Consider the following 19,592-nt stretch of genomic DNA (forward strand, 5'->3'; position numbering starts at 1 on the left):
AAATTAAATAGCTACATTTATAGTCAACAGCTACCAGAACTTACTAGAAAAGTAGAACCATCTATGCTATAAGCACCACCTTATCCTCGTAACCAGATTGACTCTCACCTGCCTGTGTACAGTTGAGCTGTGTCCATGCCACAGGTTTAAGTTGCAAAAACCACACACACACACACGGGCGGCTCCAGGCACCAGCGCAGCAAGCACGTGACTGGGGCGGCAAGCCGCGGGGGGCGGCGTGCTGGTCGCCGTGAGGGCGGCAGTCAGGCAGCCTTCAGCGATGTGCCTGTGGGAGGTCCGCCGGTCCCGCAGCTTCGCCGAAGCCACGGGACCGGCAGACCACCCGCAGAAACGCCACCGAATCCGCCTGACCAGCAGACCACCCACAGGCGTGCCGCCGACGGCCGCCTGACTGCCGTGCTTGGGGCGGCAAAAAACATAGAGCCGCCCCTGCACACACACACAGACACACACAAGTGTCACCTGTGCTTGTGCATCTATACCAGCCACTCTGCTCAACTGTGTGCATGCATCTTGGGAAAATTTAAGCTATCCTACAGTGTCTCAGCCCAGGAAAAAGTGCCTGCAGGGAGGTTTAGGTTGCAAAAACTACACACACACAGTGCTAGTGGGAGAATGCACACAAAGTAGCATATCAGGTCACACATTCTGGATGCCCTTCTTCATAGGCAGCTGGGTGGATGGGGGACCAGCCAATATGGTTACACAGGCCCCCACCCCTTGAACGATGCCTATCTACACTGCAAAACAGTGAGACAACCTGTAAGATAACCAAGCTGCCCAGGAGGACAAAACTATGAGCTGCCATGATTACAAAGGCCCCTACAAAGTTATGTACATGCTTTAGTCACCTCCATAGTCCTGTTGCACTCAATGGAACTATTCAAATGCATAAAATAACGCAGGTGCAGAACTCTTTGCAAGTTTGAGGCGTCAGAGTATTATCCACATTGCATGTTGCCACATTTAAAGCTGACCACAACACTAGCTGCTCAAACTCTGTTAAAAGCTGTAGTGTAGACAGGGTGTTAGGCAAAGATTCAAACGGGGGAATCCCCAAGTTATAGGAGCGCTTTGATACAATATGCTTTAAGCCATGTTAATGGAAAATACCCTAGACTACAGAGCTGTGGAATTTTCAAACAAACCAACCTGTCCAGTTAGAGACATCTCAGCTTTATTTATAACAAGCACCTCATACTCATTTCTCTCTTGCCCAAGGGAAAGAGCATTAGTACTCTCCACAGCTATGAACAGGATTGCTTCAGGCTATTTTCTCAAAATTACTATACTCTAAAGAATCTGAGGTATATTGGATCCCTTTTACATGCTAATTTGCTTTCTGTGTTTAAAACAGAACAGACCATAGTATTGCCACTTCCCCTCGTTAGGCAGCCAGTCACAAACAAAAGCCTCCATACCACTCTCTCGACCCTAGCTCGCTTCTTTCCCGTTTCCCCTCATCAGCCCAACTGAATCCTATACAGCTGAGAGAGCCCACAGCACCACACCCAATCACCCTAACAATGATCAGGCTGCTAACAATCTTTAGTCTTGTGAGCCTTCAGCTGATTTCAGGGGCAGGAGTGCCTGTAACCATCTGGGCAGTACCCAGAGAAAAAATATGCAGTTAAGAGGGGAAATTAATTGTACAATATCTTGTCAAATCAAAGAAAGGGGAAGAAAGGGGTATGCTAATACCAGAGTATGGAGAATGTATCCTGAGTAAGTTTATTGGTGAACCTTTGCATTGCTCTCAGATGCAAAAATAGAGAAGTCACAGGTGATGCCCATTGATGGCCTATTGGGGAGTCCTCTGCCCATTGCTTTAAAAAAATTATATCTATCTATTTCTGGAAACTGAACTTTCCAGGACCAAAGAGCCTCAAGGTATTTGAGTTTGGTCTCCACTAACCTAAACAGCAGACCTGTTTACTTCATTAGGTTCCTGCCTCATGCTCCAGTGTCAACTGATTGGCCAACATGATAGTTGTTTATCTCACCTCAATGTCCAACTTTTAAGTAGAGATCCTTTAGGACAAGCACCAGCAGTATAACAGCATGCAGCTGCAGGTTTGAGTGAAAACCCTATACAGTGTGACATGCCCCGACCCGGACAGACCAGCACCTGGGGCAGTTCAAATCATGGTGAGGGCTTACTGAAGGTCATGTGGGGTTCAGCACCACATGAATGAGGTCCAAGTTCCTTTCTGGTCTGAACTCTAAGGACTAGATTTTCCTCAATGTCTCAGAGATGGCTCCATAAAATGCTTAAACCCATTCATGAAATGGGCCCAAAAGAAGGTCTAAAAGGGAAACCATTATGCTCCCCCACCAAGGAGGGAATGGACAACTAGCCTTGGTCTAGCTTTTGGGTTAAATTGTTTCTCCAGACTTCACCTTCAATACAAAGGAGGAAAGCCTTTCAGCTGATGGCTCAGACATATGGAGAGAGTTGCCTAAATGTGTCTCTTAATGGCCCAACTATCCAATGGGAAATGCAGAGCATGTTTCCCCAAGAGCAATGTGACTATTGCCAGCCCTCTGAAGGTTCTTGCAGCTGACACGGCCAAATGGGAACAAATGATACAGGAAATTCAAGTGGCCCAGAGAGAACTAAAGATTTAGTCTGAGATTGCAAAACGGGGATATGAAAGTAGGGATCCTTCTATGTAGATACAAAAAGATCACCTCGCCCAGCCTGATACTTCAGATGGTGGCACAAAGTCTGCATCCAAAGATTCCATTTGGAGAGACCCTGCAGATTTCATGGGGACTAAGTAGCACTAGAACACATCCTCAGGAATTTGTGATTCACTCATTGATAGCTTTTTTCCCCCACCACAGATGAAGGGATTTGGGACACCAGTATTCTAGGGGTGACGAGATGTGTGCGTCATGTAAATGAGTTCTATAAAGCAAACTTGACCCATTAAGAATGCCCACTGGCCCCAAAAGAAACAGATCCTCCTCCACGAGAGCTCTCCCCCCCAGGGGTGGGCATGGACAGTCAAAAAGACACAGTAACTTAAGCAAGGGAGAGACATGCTAAATTAACTATCAGGCTATGGAATTATCTATTATGCTGACACCAAATCTCAGACTGAGGCCAGTACACGACTGACAGCAAGCTTTTCTTTGAGGAAGAATGGGAACCGTCGGGCAAGAAGTCAAACTGTGGCTGGAGGCATCATGAGGTCTGCTGTGGGCATCAGCGATGCCACAGATAGCTCTGTGCTCCTAGGTATGAGTTTATTGCAGCGAGTGAGCCTGTAAACTTTGCCTTATGCTGAAAGGAGAATGCAGCTATCAGCTTTGGCCGCCCTGCTGCTCACTGGAAAGTGAGGGGTGGTACTAGGGGGTGATGCTGCTCTCAGCTCCACCCCCTTCCCAGGGGGAAGGAGAGCAGAGCTGGAGGGGATGCCTATAGTAACTCCCCACAGCACAGGGAGCAGGCAGAATCTAAATTTACAGGCAGCTAGCTAGTGCTACTGAATTCAGCCCTGGAAGCACTGTTTGTCTTTGAAGGACAGCCTAGATTGGGGGAGCAAGTGGAACAAGATTAGGACTGATGGACAGGGCAACACCACTGATGATGGATGAGAGGAAGGAAAGGGCTTGTGATTGGATATAAGTGAATGTAGAGAAGTGAATGGATTAGGTAGAAGAATCTAGTCAGACAGAAGGAATGAAAGACCAGTTTAAAAAAGGAAAACACCAAAGTTAAGCAAAAGAAGCAGTCAAGCCACAGTAAATTTAATGTAATTATTTAATGGAGAGGCGTTGCAAGACATTACAATCACACATGCAGATTTATGAACATACTCCCTGACTCAGAGGGGCAGTGGTAATAGGGATTTCCCCCCAATGTCCCTCTGTGGCTGCTGTTATTCATGCCTGGTTTGGCCTTTGCACCTCCAGAATGCTCAAGATTGTACTAAAAATGGCAGGTTCGCTCTTTAAAATTCCCAAAAGAATAACCGTAGATCCTTCAAAAAATGTCTTGCTCCTTCTTGTAGCTTTGGCAGAAGCTGTCACCTGGAAAAACTTCCATCTACAACCCCAACAGTGAAAAGTGCTCAGAACTCACAGAAGGGATGGAGGGGGAGAAGAATCAAATTTGGTTAAAAGTATTAAAGACAGGGGCAACGTATGAGGTAGGGATCTATAGGTTGAGGGAATTTGAAAGCTTCAGCATAACTAACCTGAGGAGGGGGCGGGGAGAAGAAAGAAGACAGGCTTGTTATCCATTGTTTAAAAATTATGGAACCGAATGTTACTGAAGATAAGTTGCCATCCTTCTGCTAGGATAAGACGTCACCCACAGGCCCCAAGGCCTACCCCACAGGCCCCAAGGCCTACCCCACAGGCCTCTGCTAGCTGCACTGTCAGCAGCGAAGCTTGTGTCATGTCCTTCAAACTCTCTACAGCAAAGTGACATTTTGACAGATTGCTAACTGCTCTGAGCAAAGATGCAGACTTTTCCACTGCACCTCCCACGTACCCAGGTGCCAGAGCAGGCAGCTAGTGCTGCTCCCACAAGTGCGTGTCGGGGAATTGTAATTGGACAAAGAGACCTATGATCTGTTCTCCAAGTCATCAAAACACCAGGTCAGCAGGGCATCACTGGAGCTGCTTAACTTCTCTAAACAGCAGGAAGATGATTGGGATCATCAAGAGAAGGCAAGCAGGGCAGGACACATGTCTGTGATTGGCTGCTGCAGTAGCAAGGAAGAGACCACCACTTGCTTAACATCTATGCTAAACAGTGGTGGATATGAGGAAAGAACCTAGATGGACACTGACAAAGACATTTTATGGTACATTGCTTGACTAGCGCAGACAATACTTTAACAGAAAGTCTCTAAACACACACTCAAGCATGCAGCTCCTTTTAGAGTATCAGCCCAGTTACTGAAGAGTCTCAGTTGTAAGTGCTAGAGCAGATTATCCTTTAGTTACTGCTTGGTAAGAAGTGCAGCAGTGTCCCCCAATTCAGGAACAAGTTGGAGGATATACCGGATACATTACCTGTAAAGTTTAGAACCTACCCTATAATAACTATCTAGAGACAATTTCATCCTGTTACTTAACTTGAGAGGATAGGATCTGAAAGTAACAAGGAAGATTTGAAGAGATTTAGGCTAAAATTTGTAAGTTATTTAGGCATTGCAACACAGAGCACAGCTATACCTGCTTTAGACGCCTACATCTCATTTTCAAAAGAATTTAGGACTATATCCCACTGAAGTGCCCAAGACCCCCTTTTTAAATGATTGTAGGCTCCTAAATCAGTTAAGTGTTGCAATGCTAAATTTAGCAGTGCCTAGATACCTTTAAAAATCTGGGCTTTGGTTATTAAATATAATCCTTTAAAAGCAAATCCCAGTGTGAAGAGGTTTAAGAATCAGGATTGCTTTAAGCTATCCCATCCCCCAAAAACCCAAATGAAAAAACATCAAGATTCATTTCAAGACAAGTATTCCAAATTGAAATTCAGACTGAATCATTATAGCCATTTAATAAAACAGACCAAGTGAGTGGAGTTCTTCTGTAAAGCGAGTTTTCACAGTCCAACATCCAGGAGTGTATGATTTAGGCTTATACAGAAGTGACAGAATAAAACACCAATTTGACTGAATTCTCAGGAGCTACAATTATAGAATATAACACATTGTTAAAACTACAGGTAGAGCATTGGCAGATAATTTCATGAGGCTGCTGGAATTAAGATAGCTGGATGACATTTTAGTGACAGTTCACAATCTGAAACCATTTATCCTTCCATCTGCCTTACTGCAGTATATCCCAGTCTTCATAAAAACATTTAAGCGATTAGCTCTATCATCAGATATCTTTACAGCCAGAGTTTTCAAGAAGGCTCAGACACCCACAATGCGGCCATTTTTTTTTTTTTTTTTTTTTAAATAAGTAGACATAATTAGCACCCAGGAAAATGGGAACTGTTAAATGCAAGAGTGCTTCTGAAGGTACAACCCTATAAGTCACAGTAGTAACAGTTAAAGTGAACTAGTTAACTGAAACAAACTGTAAAGTCAAGACAACCTCTCTGTTAGCTGCTTGGTTGGGCAACATTAACACCTGTGCAAAGAACCCAGAAACTAAAGCTTCTTGCAACATTTAATGCTTCAGGATATGTCTACACTGTAGTCAGGGATGTGAATGCAAGGCCACGTAGACAGACATTCTTGGTTATCTGTACTCCAATTTGCAGCAAGCTAATTTAAGTATACATCATGGAATGGGCTTTAGCACAGGCTGCACAAGCCTGCCTGCCTCCACAAGTACATACGTAACTGCTAAGCCCTGTGCCGTGGCATCCTCACTGCTATTTTTAATGAGCTAGCTAGAATACAACTAGCATGCACACATCTACACAAGGTGCTATTCACACCTGCGGTTGCATGAACTCAGGTCCCAATAAATTTAAAGCCTTCACTTCACCTACAGAGGGTAGAAGTCACTTTACTACAAGTGATGATAGCCATGTGTAAGCTGGAATTATGCGGAAGATGGAACACTCCCGTCATTTTGCATTAGCGTTTAGCTTAGATCTTATCTACTCTTACCTAGAACAGACTTCTGCCACCCTTTCTATTACAACTGACCAAGCAAGAGCCTCATCCACAGCTTTGAAACAGGCTCCTTTTGTTTCTCCATCTCTTCTTATAACACTCCTCTACCCTTGCCTCTCAATCTCTCCCCCACCACACACACTTCGGGCCTTATGAGTATGGTAATTTACTTCATGACCACATAAAAAGGATTAATTTAGATTATATATTCCACTCTGGCACTTACAGCAGACTATGGAGACTTTATACACGATACTCAAAACAGATGTGCGGTTAAAGGCAAGTAATTGTTTAGTTATGCTTATCATTGAAGGTGGCAAGGAAGATCAAACATGGCATAGGAAATTGTGCTGGTGACTTCACAGTACCCTGTACTTTCCCCAAGTGCCACAGTAGGGTACCAGCGCATTTAACACTGGAGCTTTTTTTAAAATTACTATTAAATATAAGGCCTGATCATAACTGTTAAAAGTTCCAATAGACAAGAGGACTGCACAGAAGTTCATACTAAACTACAGCTGCAAATTTAGGTACAAGTTATTAAATTCCTGTTCTATGTGGCTGTATCTTATTACTGGTAACAGCATGCATGGTGGGTGAATCAAACCAGTCTGTAGGCTCCCATTACGGCTCATTTTTCTATGGCCATAATATCATATGAACATAGGCAAATACAATTATGCTCTTAGATAATGCTTCAATAATGCAAGCCTTTCCCAAGTTCTTTTGTCCTTTCAGTACAAGTTACTTCACATAATTGTACTTTTTCCAAGAAGCGTTCTATATTCTTAGCACATCACCTGTTCAATATATGGCCATACATTCTGTAGTTCTTTGCAAGTGAAGCTCTGCTGTTTCAGAGCCATTTTAATCAGAAAACTTTGCTTTCCCCCCATGCAATAAGTATAAAAACCTCCAAGTGTAAACCGTAGCAGTTACCATGTGTCTGCTATCAAGACTCATTTGAATATGCAAGTTTTTCCTGTAGCCCGCTGCACAGAAAACTCCAGAGGCTGCTAACCTTTACATGCAGAGATGCATAACCAAGGACATTGAGAGATGAGACAACTGGAACAAATTTAGACCAAAAGCAGTGGACATTTATTCCTCATTTGTGCAAGAGCGTAAAGATGCATTTGAAAATGGATGGGACAGACCCCTGTGGCTGGAGAGCTGGAGGCTATAGCCTCTCCTTCAGTTTGATGGCTTGGTTTACAATTATACTAAAGGAGATAAAATTGCAGACTCACCTACTTCACATGAATGTTGCTGGCAAATACACTTGTTTACAAAGTAAAATTTCAAACTACATTTTCATTGAATTCAAGTGAAGACTTTGTTCAAATAAAAGACACATACAAGTACAATTTAAAACCATATGAACATTTGCAAATGTTTAGTGCAAAAGTAAGCATGTAAAAGCTACATTTTATGAACGTTCGTGCTGATGTGTATTTGATATTTTTTACCCTTTTACATCCATTACTTTTAGTTACATAAGGTTTCACTTACCTACATATGCATTGTGTTAAGTCCCATGGAAGTGGGAATAATACCATTAGGCTTTGTAAAATGTTGCTCAGATCCTCATTAAGTAAATTGCTTTTTTGGTTTAACAGTCAAGTTGCTGGCACACTACATATCTTGAGTTCACGTAAGTGCTTTAACCTTAAGTTTGTCTTGTTCAGGCGCATAGCCTTTTCTGATGCAAACTGAATTGCTTCATGATTCTGAAATGCAACTGTTTGTGAATGCAGACATTTAAGGACAAGCCACCATTAATTATAGCCTGTAACAAACTGGTTTTAAAATTAAAAGCCTATTCACACAAAGTTATATGTAATGACTGTAGTAATCAGTTTATTACACAGATTAATCATTCTTGAACGTACAAGCCCCAGGGGAGCAGTTGGGTCTTTAAATATACACGAGTTTTCTGTCAAATGAATTTTTACCCTTACATCCAGAAAGACCTAAGCAGTTAAAAAACTTAAGAAAAATAAGAGCTATTAGCTATGTATTAACTGAGAAACCACATACAAACCAAAAAAATATGAGGGAGGGGAGAGAAGAGTTGAAATAAATCAACATCACTTGATGCACTAATAGCTCCAATCCATTTAAATGTTGACCATTTAAACTTAGACCTTAAACACAGGATGTGGGTACGGGTTAATCTTGTTGGTTGTAACTTTTACCTAAGATGTAGATCCTTCAGAATAAAATGAATACAGAAACAGCTTTGAGTTCTTCACCTTGGCTTTCCATAACTGTTATGAGTTTAAAAGGATTCCATTTAAAAAAAATCCTCCCACAAGTCAGTGAACTGTCTCCAGAAAACGATGAAACCCACCACTCCTCCCCCCTCATTTTATTACCCAATTTAAATCAATAAGGAATGCTTTTAGGCTCACAACGAAGTTATGACTGAAGAACTGGCTTTTCACACACACACACTTCTTTGCTAGGAGTCAATGTTGGTACGGGGAATACAGTATTTCTATTTTGTTGTTCCAAGTATGTACAACACGCAGCACTGCTGTATCAGGTAAACATGTGCACAGGGGAAGATGAGGCGTGGGCTCATAGAAAGCAGTCAAATGGAAATCAAAAGGACTTTCTCTTTCAGAGTTCCCCTATCTTTATTTGTAGAGGTTATCCAATAATTTCTTTAATTACATCGCATACTTCTGAGTCCATTCCCGAGCTATTCTGTTGTACCTGTATGTATAAAAAGAGGATTTGTTTAACATATATCGTCCACTCAAATGCAAGAGATTTTTAACTCCAGTGGAATGTTCTTTCTACACATGCCTTTAAGCTAAGTTCTCTTCAGCAACATCAGAACTTTCAGTCAGGTAATTTGAAGAGCAAAATAAAGTTTCATGCAAATAAGTGACAACTTAACCCTTTATCAGGGCAGAGAGAGTAATCTTTGCTGTGTTCATAATTATTTCAGCAAGCAGCAGCAAAACCAAGTCTTTGGGGCAGAATTACATAAAAACCAGTGTTTTGACAGGAAGACTTAAATTTACATGTTTTCTAACCACTATCTTTGGACAACAGTGTGTTACTGTTGTAAATTTTATCTTCATAATAGTCTGAAAGCTCAGTATGATGCAATAACTATTTGGCAATGTTTTGCTTCTGCTTTCTCTTCAGTCATTGTCAGTTGTAAGGAAAAAGTAATAACAGTTTCCCATAGATGCTGAGCTGCAAGATATTGCCAGATTCAGAATAGTGTTACAGCATTTGTTTATTTTGGCTCCAGCTATTATGGTTGACTATTTTGACAGAGCAAAAAGAGGGACGAAATCTGGGCCATGACAACTTTCAACTTCTAAGGAGCAACCTGCTCCTTACAGACCCAATCCTACCGTCTTTTTGCACCCAGTGCACCCATTGGGGTCAGGAATTGTGCACACAGGACATTTTAGCTAGAGTCTCAAGTAAACACTGCAATACCATCATAATGTTTGATGCACTACTGATATTTGGGACATCTCCATTCCACCTGTCACAAAAAAGTGAGATACATTTATTTTGCAAACACTTCACTCTGGAGAGTACACTCTATTAGCTAGAGGATACTTGGCCACCTTATTATACAGAATTCCACCTGGATCTTTGTTCCAATAAAGCTATTAGTCAACTTAACCTAAGAAATGTTTCTTTGCAACATAACAGGGTTTACTTAGACAACCCATTATATTAACTTCAACATTGTTTAAACTCTTCAAAAGCCAAGTTCAAATGTGTTGATAGCACAAGACTAATATATTTTCATATTCCTTTCGAGAATATATGAGCAGAACTGAATATATAAGCTCTGTGGATTTGACACTTTTACAGTTGTACCTCTTGCCGAACTGCTGAATACTAATCATGCAGCTTTGATGGCAGACAAGATGCATGGACTTTCCCCAGTATCTGCTTCTGAATTACCAAACATATTATCCAGAAACTTGCTTAATTTCACCTCCCTCCCTACTCACAGGTTGCTGAAGTGCTGTCTTGACTTCATTAGATGGTCGTGTAAGGGAACTGCTGATCAGTTCTGGAGTGGGAACAGCTCAAGGTGGGGAATTAGTTTACAATCATCATCATCAAGCAATTGCTCAGACAAGAAGTTCCCTTTTAAACTGAAGCAATTTGAGTTACATTAATGCGAAAGTTTTTCTGATTTTTGCAATTTGCTCCTTAAAAGCTTGTAAGTCTTCCCCACATCTCTTTACCACTCTTATCCTTCCCTTGCACCCTAAGTATGCTGTCAATGAAGCTGAATCAGAGGTATTGGTTACCTCCGTGTTCATGCCCCACCATCTAGAACATTAGCACTCCCTGTAATAGAGTTTAACTTGTTCTCCTTCTGCCGACTATATAGAATTGAAGCACAGACAGTGAAGGGTTTTTAAAATGTGTAACTCAAACTGATGCTGCAAAATCCGTATAAAATATGGTTCTTAGTACAGATTACATTTGTGAGATTTTCACAGGTTTATCAGGGTATCGATCATAAAGGCAAACCTGTAGTTAAAGCAACTAAACAGATATAGATTTGCTTATAGGCTGAGAATTTAGTTCATGGATTTGGGGGAGGAGGGAGGAGTTATGGCTTACTTAAAAGTCCCTCAATACAGACTTGAACTAGAAATAGAGACTTCCCTATAGCAATGCCATTACAGTGCCTCTTCTAAGTAATGTCTTTAGAAGACCAAGGTTCCCAACTGATCAAGACAAATTTAACAAATTCAGAGATTAGTTTTTTTATAAAGTAATCCCATTTTCTTTTTACCTCTGACTCTGAGTACAGATTCTCCTGTTTTCACATTAACTGAAGCGTTTAACAGATTTTTAGCTTCCATACTCACTTTTCTCTATCTGTTTTGTAGATCCGTGCAATCTCAGGCACTAAGGGATCATCTGGATTGGGATCACACAACAGAGAACAGATGGACAAAAGTACTAGAGAGAGAAAAAACATTGCATTAGAATTTAAGTGCTGCTGAAAACACCTGCAGGAAATAAACCTACTTGGTTGCTATTTTAATCCTTGATGTCTGGAGTCAAGATGTGGTGACCAAAACAAAACAGACATTAACACTAATGAATAGTAAATTCCAGAAAATTTAGCCAAATGACTTCATATCCTAAAGTAATTACCATTTCACAGCTGAACTAAGGCTTTGCAGGACCATAACATTGTTATTTTGAGTACACCATGCCAGTATGGAGACAGCTGGACAGAACTGTTCAATTACAAGTTGGAATCACCTTTAAAAAGGTGTCATGCAATTACAAAAATATCATGTATACAATTGCCTAAAGGGTTTTAAGACAAGATTTTAAAAAATAATTTTTTTTTAATAGAAATTTAGGTCCTGACTTGCCTGGAAGATAACTGGAGAACTAATGTTATGACATAGTCAAAAAGTGAAAGAGCAACTGAGAAGGGGAAGAGATTTTAAGACCAACTGTTCACAATATTCTTTGTCCATATTACTACTCATTTAAAGTTAAGATTAGACAACTGAGGCCATGTCTAGAATAGGAAGAGAGATCACATTTGCCAACATGTTTTAAACAGTTTTAAAACACTGCTCTGCATCTAGTGTAAACAGGGAAAGTCATATTTAGAAGATAACACGACCTTCCCTGTTTGAACTAAGTGTAAAGCCGTACTTAAAGCCATTTGTTAAAACTTTCGCTAAGTATTTTTAAATATGACCAGTCTTCCAAGACTAGACATAGCCTGAGACATCCAATAGGCCCTCCAGCAAAGCCAGAAAAGAACAGAGTTGACATTCTGATATTTCTGAGGTTTAAAAATAAGGGGGGAAAAAATATCTTGATTTTATTAATACAGAGAAGCAATACTAAGCATGTCTTTAAAAATACACATCTTTACATCTTGCTATGACCTTGTCCATCTTATCAGTTGATGCTGCCACGGTAGTATAGACAAGGGCTCTCCCTGCCTCCCAGATGTCCCATAATTCCTACCACCAGCTCAGCTCCATTCATGGTAGCAACAGAAGGAGTCTTAGCACACACAAGGCCTGCTCTGGGCAAGTTTAGATACATGACATTAGCAGTCCTGGGAAATCTTAAATGTTGTATCTACACTAGCAGCTCAGAGTCCAAATTAAATTAAATATTTGTCTAATCATACTATTTGATGTTTGCTCCATGATGGTTTTAGAAACTCCTTGTACAAAAGGGTCTTCTACAAGACAGGACGTACTGTTGTCCCATATGCTGAGTGCAAGAGTAGGATGGATTTCTCACATTCATCTTTAATTTGTCATGCTAAGAAGAACTTCAGAGCTAGAGTGAAAAAAGAAATGATCCCAGGTATTTGGGCCAGGTGCTTTCACTAGCTAAGTTGTATTGGGTGGGGATGAGAGAACAAGAGGTGATCACAGATGCTTGAGTTAATGTAGTTTTCACTGCATTATGGTAGACTCTTTACTAGTGGGGTATATTAGTGTCAAACTATAGTTCCAGGTTTCTAGAACTATTTTAGGAAAGAACAAAAAATATTGGTGGTGTACAATTCAGGTTCTGTATTGGATAAATTCCTGCAGATGTAAGGTCTCTGAAAAGGTCAACCTATTTCTTGTTCTCGGTTAGATTAGTGCCTCTTTTCCTCCAACACTATGTTACCAGTCTACTAAAGGTCACTCTTCAGCCATTTCTGGGTTATACCACCTGTGATATTCCAATGAATTAGTTGAATTTTCATTGGACAGACTATGTTCAGGAAACAAAATCCTTAAAATAGTTGTCAGTGAGAAAAAGTATGACAAAACAGTATTCTGCGTTAACAGAATTTCTGCACCCTCATCAGTATCTGTACACACAATTTTAGAGAACTTTAAAAGTTCAGGAATGGTCACACTGTTTCAAACTAGAAGTCCCAATGGTCCAATATTCTGACAGCCCAGTCAGTACCAGATGTTTGGAGGAAGGTACAAGAAATCCTGTAGCAGGTAGTTATGGAATAGGAAAAATACTTCCTACACAAGCAGACGAATACTTGTCAGAGGTTAGTTTGACATGACATAGGTTTTTTTGGAAAGGATAAACTAACATCCCTATTATTGTAAGATTTGGATGTTATGCATAAAACATCCAGTCCTTTCAGAAATCCGCTAAAAACTCTTTGGCCTCAATACCTTGTAGTTCCATAGGCTAAATGTGCATTATGTGAAAGAGAATTTCCTTTTATCAATTTTTCAATTTCATTCAATGTTCCCTTATTCTGCTATTATAAGATGGTGAAAAGCAGTGCCAGTTCCATCTTCTCTATGCCATTGTTTTGAATATCAAGCCCTTTATTCACCTCCTTTCTGAAGTAGTTTGTCTTTTCAATCTCTTCACGTGAAGTTTCTACTTGGCTGTAGTCACTCACTGTCTCAACATATTCCACTTCCCCAGCCGCCCCCACCCCCCTTTTTTTTATTTTAAAGAGTGACCTGAATAGAACATAGTATTCCAGGTGAGGTCATCTTATTGGATTTATATAGTAGCTTTATTTTCAGTTTTGTCCATCCCTTTCCCTTAAGGATTTTAACATTATCTTTTAATCCGCACAACAGCAGAGGTTTGATTTGAGCTGTCCACAATGATGTTCAGATTTCCCCCTAAATACCCAAGTTGTTAGACAATTTAGAACCCAGCAAGGTTCATGAACAGTTTTTCCATGTTGCACCACTGTGCATTTGTTAAGACTTTCATCTGCCATTATGCAGTCTGTTCACATCAGTTGGTTAGGTCTTTGACAAAGATATTTGCAAGTTTTTCTCCCTCATTCTTTGTCTTGATTTTGTAGATCACTCATTACTACAGACATTTGTCTTTGTATAGAACCTTAGGACACCCTTGTTAACTTTTCGTTGGTCTTAATCCCAATATAGCCTGTAGGCCTTTTAAAGAAAAGGCAAACCTACACATCTGCCACGCTCCAATCCTTCAGCAGAGTAGCTGTTTTAAGGCGGACATCTGGTTTGCTAGCAACTCAGCCACTGCCATTCTTAAGTGCTTTCAGAACTCTTGGATATAGACAAACCAGTCTTGGTGACTTGTGCTTTACTTTAATCAAGTTGGTGCAGGCACTTCAGTCCTTGACAACACCTCAATACCTGAGATGAGCAGATATCCCCAAAACCACGGTGGTATGGTTGCCAACCCTCCAGGATTGTCCTGGAGTTTCCAGAAATGAAAGATTATGACATGTGATGAAACGTCCAGGAATACATCCAGCCAAAACTGGCAACCCTACTTGGTAGTGAAGGCTGATGCAAACAAGTCATTTGGCTTCTCTACCATATCCTTATCGTTCAATTGTTAAGTTTAATCTCTGGTGATCCAGGCTACCTCCTAGTTCTCTTGTAAACTTCCTGCCTATAGTACATTCTTGTTAGGATTTTTTACATTTAGCTATTTGCTCTTCATAGTCCATTTTAGCTTTCTTAATTTCCTTCCTACGTGTTTTGCCTACTGAAGTTAAGTGTTCTTGTCTTCACTAGGCTTGGCAAGTAACCTCTTGAACATAGTTATTTATTCATATTTGTTTACTATGTGGCTTTCCACTTCTGTTCCTTCTTTTTGTTAAGTGTATGCATCTTTTATGACACGGAGATTTCTTAAATGAACCATATCAGTTTCAAGGATGAGGGTTTCCCCTACTTTTTGTTTGGAGGTAATTTAACTTTTTTAATCCCCCTCGCTCCCCCTTCTAAACTTTATCATGCTAGTTTCTGTAATCTTCTTCGCTAAAGAGGAACTTAATTATGCTGCAGTCATTATTACCTAGTGCTCAACTATAGTTACTTCCTGAACCAATTCTTGTGTATTACTTTGGACTAAGGAGCAGCTTCTCCTCATACTCTGGAATTAGCTGGTCTAAAAAAAATCATTTAAGGTGTCACAACATTGCTTCTCTATACCATGTCCCATTTGACCAGCTTATATGCAAGTAGGTGAAGTCCTCCATTACTACCATTTTAGATTGTTGCCTATTTAATCTCAGTATTGTGCATTCACTTTTTTCTGATTAGAAGGCCAGCAGTGTAACCTTAAGTAAATTTGTATTCTGACAGCTTTGAATTTCTATCTATAAAAGTCATCTGGTCTTTTCATTCAGAATTTCTCTCACTAGATTTTATGGAGTCTTTAAATATAGTACTACTCCTCACCTTTACAGCCTGATCTGTCCAGTTTAGTTTATGACCAGGTGTTAATGTACCCCCTTCCCCCAGAATGTTAGGCAGTGTTGAAATATGGTGGGATACCAATTTCAAGATCCTCTTGCATTGCCAGGCATTCTAGTTCACCTGGACTTTAGTCTTAACTTTCATGACAACAGCGTAAAGAGGTGAAAGACCCTTCTCCCTCTAAAGTGTAATGGTTAGAAGTTAGAGAACCTTAAGAGATATGCTTCCCTATGTACTTAGTCATTGTATTTACAATTTCAGAGTTTACTTTACTGTTGAAATAGAATCCCGCTCTCAGATTTATCATCTCCGCAGTGCTGTCTTGCACATCAACCACAGAATTGTGGCTGACTGCAATTTTAGTAATAATGAGAATTCCTTCTATCTTGTGTACATCTCAGATTGTGTTTTCAGGAAGGCGCAAATTTGATACAGAAATCCACTATAGAAATATGAACTCTGCAGTACTTGTTTAGGACTACTTTAAAGAGCATAGAATCATAGAATATCAGGGTTGGAAGGGAACTCAGGAGGTAGAATCATAGAATCATAGAATATCAGGGTTGGAAGGGACCTCAAGAGGTCATCTAGTCCAACCCCCTGCTCAAAGCAGGGCCAATTCCCAACTAAATCATCCCAGCCAGGGCTTTGTCAAGCCGGGCCTTAAAAACCTCCAAGGAAGGAGACTCCACCACCTCCCTAGGTAACGCATTCCAGTGCTTCACCACCCTCCTAGTGAAATAGTGTTTCCTAATATCCAACCTGGACCTCCCCCACTGCAACTTGAGACCATTGCTCCTTGTTCTGTCATCTGCCACCACTGAGAACAGCCGAGCTCCATCCTCTTTGGAACCCCCCTTCAGGTACTTGAAGGCTGCTATCAAATCCCCCCTCATTCTTCTCTTCTGGAGACTAAACAATCCCAGTTCCCTCAGCCTCTCCTCATAAGTCATGTGCTCCAGACCCCTAATCATTTTTGTTGCCCTCCGCTGGACTCTTTCCAATTTTTCCACATCCTTGTTGTAGTGTGGGGCCCAAAATTGGACACAGTATTCCAGATGAGGCCTCACCAATGTCGAATAAAGGGGAACGATCACGTTCCTCGATCTGCTGGCAATGCCCCTACTTATACAGCCCAAAATGCCGTTAGCCTTCTTGGCAACAAGAGCACACTGTTGACTCATATCCAGCTTCTCGTCCACTGTGACCCCTAGGTCCTTTTCTGCAGAACTGCTACCTAGCCATTCGGTCCCTAGTCTGTAGCAGTGCATGGGATTCTTCCGTCCTAAGTGCAGGACTCTGCACTTATCCTTGTTGAACCTCATCAGGTTTTTTTTGGCCCAATCCTCTAATTTGTCTAGGTCCCTCTGTATCCGATCCCTACCCTCTAGTGTATCTACCATGCCTCCTAGTTTAGTGTCATCGGCAAACTTGCTGAGAGTGCAGTCCACACCATCCTCCAGATCATTAATAAAGATATTAAACAAAACCGGCCCCAGGACCGACCCTTGGGGCACTCCGCTTGAAACCGGCTGCCAACTAGACATGGAGCCATTGATCACTACCCGTTGAGCCCGACGATCTAGCCAGCTTTCTATCCACCTTACAGTCCATTCATCCAGCCCATATTTCTTTAACTTGGCGGCAAGAATACTGTGGGAGACTGTATCAAAAGCTTTGCTAAAGTCAAGGAATAACACATCCACTGCTTTCCCCTCATCCACAGAGCCAGTTATCTCATCATAGAAGGCAATTAGGTTAGTCAGGCACGACTTCCCTTTGGTGAATCCATGCTGACTGTTCCTGATCACTTTCCTCTCCTCTAAGTGTTTCATAATTGATTCCTTGAGGACCTGTTCCATGATTTTTCCAGGGATTGAGGTGAGGCTGACTGGCCTGTAGTTCCCCGGATCCTCCTTCTTCCCTTTTTTAAAGATGGGCACTACATTAGCCTTTTTCCAGTCATCCGGGACCTCCCCCGATCGCCATGAGTTTTCAAAAATAATGGCTAATGGCTCTGCAATCTCATCCGCCAACTCCTTTAGCACCCTCGGATGCAGCGCATCCGGCCCCATGGACTTGTGCATGTCCAGTTTTTCTAAATAGTCCCGAACCACTTCTTTCTCCACATAGGGCTGGTCACCGTCTCCCCATATTGTGCTGCCCAGTGCAGCAGTCTGGGAGCTGACCTTGTTCGTGAAGACAGAGGCAAAAAAAGCATTGAGTACATTAGCTTTTTCCACATCCTCAGTCACTAGGTTGCCTCCCTCATTCAGTAAGGGGCCCACACTTTCCTTGACTTTCTTCTTGTTGCTAACATACCTGAAGAAACCTTTCTTGTTACTCTTAACATCTCTTGCTAGCTGCAACTCCAAGTGTGATTTGGCCTTCCTGATTTCATTCCTGCATGCCTGAGCAATAGTTTTATACTCCTCCCTGGTCATTTGTCCAATCTTCCACTTCTTGTAAGCTTCTTTTTTGCGTTTAAGATCAGCAAGGATTTCACTGTTTAGCCAAGCTGGTCGCCTGCCATATTTACTATTCTTTCTACACATTGGGATGGTTTGTTCCTGCAACCGCAATAAGGATTCTTTAAAATACAGGTGATCTAGTCCAACCCCCTGCTCAAAGCAGGACCAATCCCCTACTAAATCATCCCAGCCAGGGCTTTGTCAAGCCGGGCCTTAAAAACCTCTAAGGAAGGAGATTCCACCACCTCCCTAGGTAACCCATTCCAGTGCTTCACCATCTTCCTAGTGAAAAAGTGTTTCCTAATATCCAACCTAAACCTCCCCAACTGCAACTTGAGACCATTACTCCTTGTTCTGTCATCTGCTACCACTGAGAACAGTCTAGATCCATCCTCGTTGGAACCCCCTTTCAGGTAGTTGAAAGCACTATCAAATCCCCCCTCATTCTTCTCTTTTGCAGACTAAATAATCCTGATTCCCTCAGCCTCTCCTCATAAGTCATGTGCTCCAGCCCCCTAATAATTTTTGCTGCCCTCCGTTGGACTCTTTCCAATTTTTCCACATCCTTCTTGTAGTGCGGGGCCCAAAACTGGACACAGTACTCTAGATGAGGCCTCACCAATGTCGAATAGAGGGGAATGATCACATCCCGCGATCTGCTGGCAATGCTCCTACAGCCCAAAATGCCATTAGCCTTCTTGGCAACAAGGGCACACTGTCGACTCATATCCAGCTTCTCGTCCACTGTAACCCGTAGGGCCTTTTCTGCAGAACTGCTGCCTAGCCACTCGGTCCCTAGTCTGTAGCAGTGCATGGGATTCTTCAATCTTAAATGCAGGACTCTGCACTTAAGAACATAAGAACATAAGAAAGGCCGTACTGGGTCAGACCAAAGGTCCATCTAGCCCAGTATCTGTCTACCGACAGTGGCCAATGCCAGGTGCCCCAGAGGGAGTGAACCTAACAGGCAATGATCAAGTGATCTCTCTCCTGCCATCCATCTCCATCCTCTGACGAACAGAGGCTAGGGACACCATTCTTACCCATCCTGGCTAATAGCCATTTATGGACTTAGCCACCATGAATTTATCCAGTCCCCTTTTAAACATTGTTATAGTCCTAGCCTTCACAACCTCCTCAGGTAAGGAGTTCCACAAGTTGACTGTGCGCTGCGTGAAGAAGAACTTCCTTTTATTTGTTTTAAACCTGCTGCCTATTAATTTCTTTTGGTGACCCCTAGTTCTTGTATTATGGGAATAAGTAAATAACTTTTTCTTATCCACTTT

At 41.6% G+C, this 19,592-nt stretch overlaps 1 protein-coding gene across 3 annotated transcripts in view; it reads right to left on the bottom strand.

Annotated features, from left to right (window-relative positions):
* Positions 1 to 7,695: 7,695 nt before the first annotated feature.
* Positions 7,696 to 19,592, bottom strand: part of UBE2D2 (ubiquitin conjugating enzyme E2 D2) — a 53,747-nt gene continuing 41,850 nt past the window's right edge. For all 3 annotated transcript variants that reach the window (XM_065408813.1, XM_065408811.1, XM_065408812.1), the window contains 2 exons: positions 11,489 to 11,582; positions 7,696 to 9,338 (listed from right to left, as the gene is read on the bottom strand). In XM_065408813.1, coding sequence (XP_065264885.1) covers positions 9,293 to 9,338; positions 11,489 to 11,582 — 140 coding nt within the window. In that variant the 3' untranslated portion in view covers positions 7,696 to 9,292. The remainder of the gene's footprint in view (positions 9,339 to 11,488; positions 11,583 to 19,592) is intronic.

Source organism: Emys orbicularis, chromosome 8 (assembly GCF_028017835.1).
Source record: "Emys orbicularis isolate rEmyOrb1 chromosome 8, rEmyOrb1.hap1, whole genome shotgun sequence".
Lineage (NCBI taxonomy): Eukaryota > Metazoa > Chordata > Testudines > Emydidae > Emys > Emys orbicularis.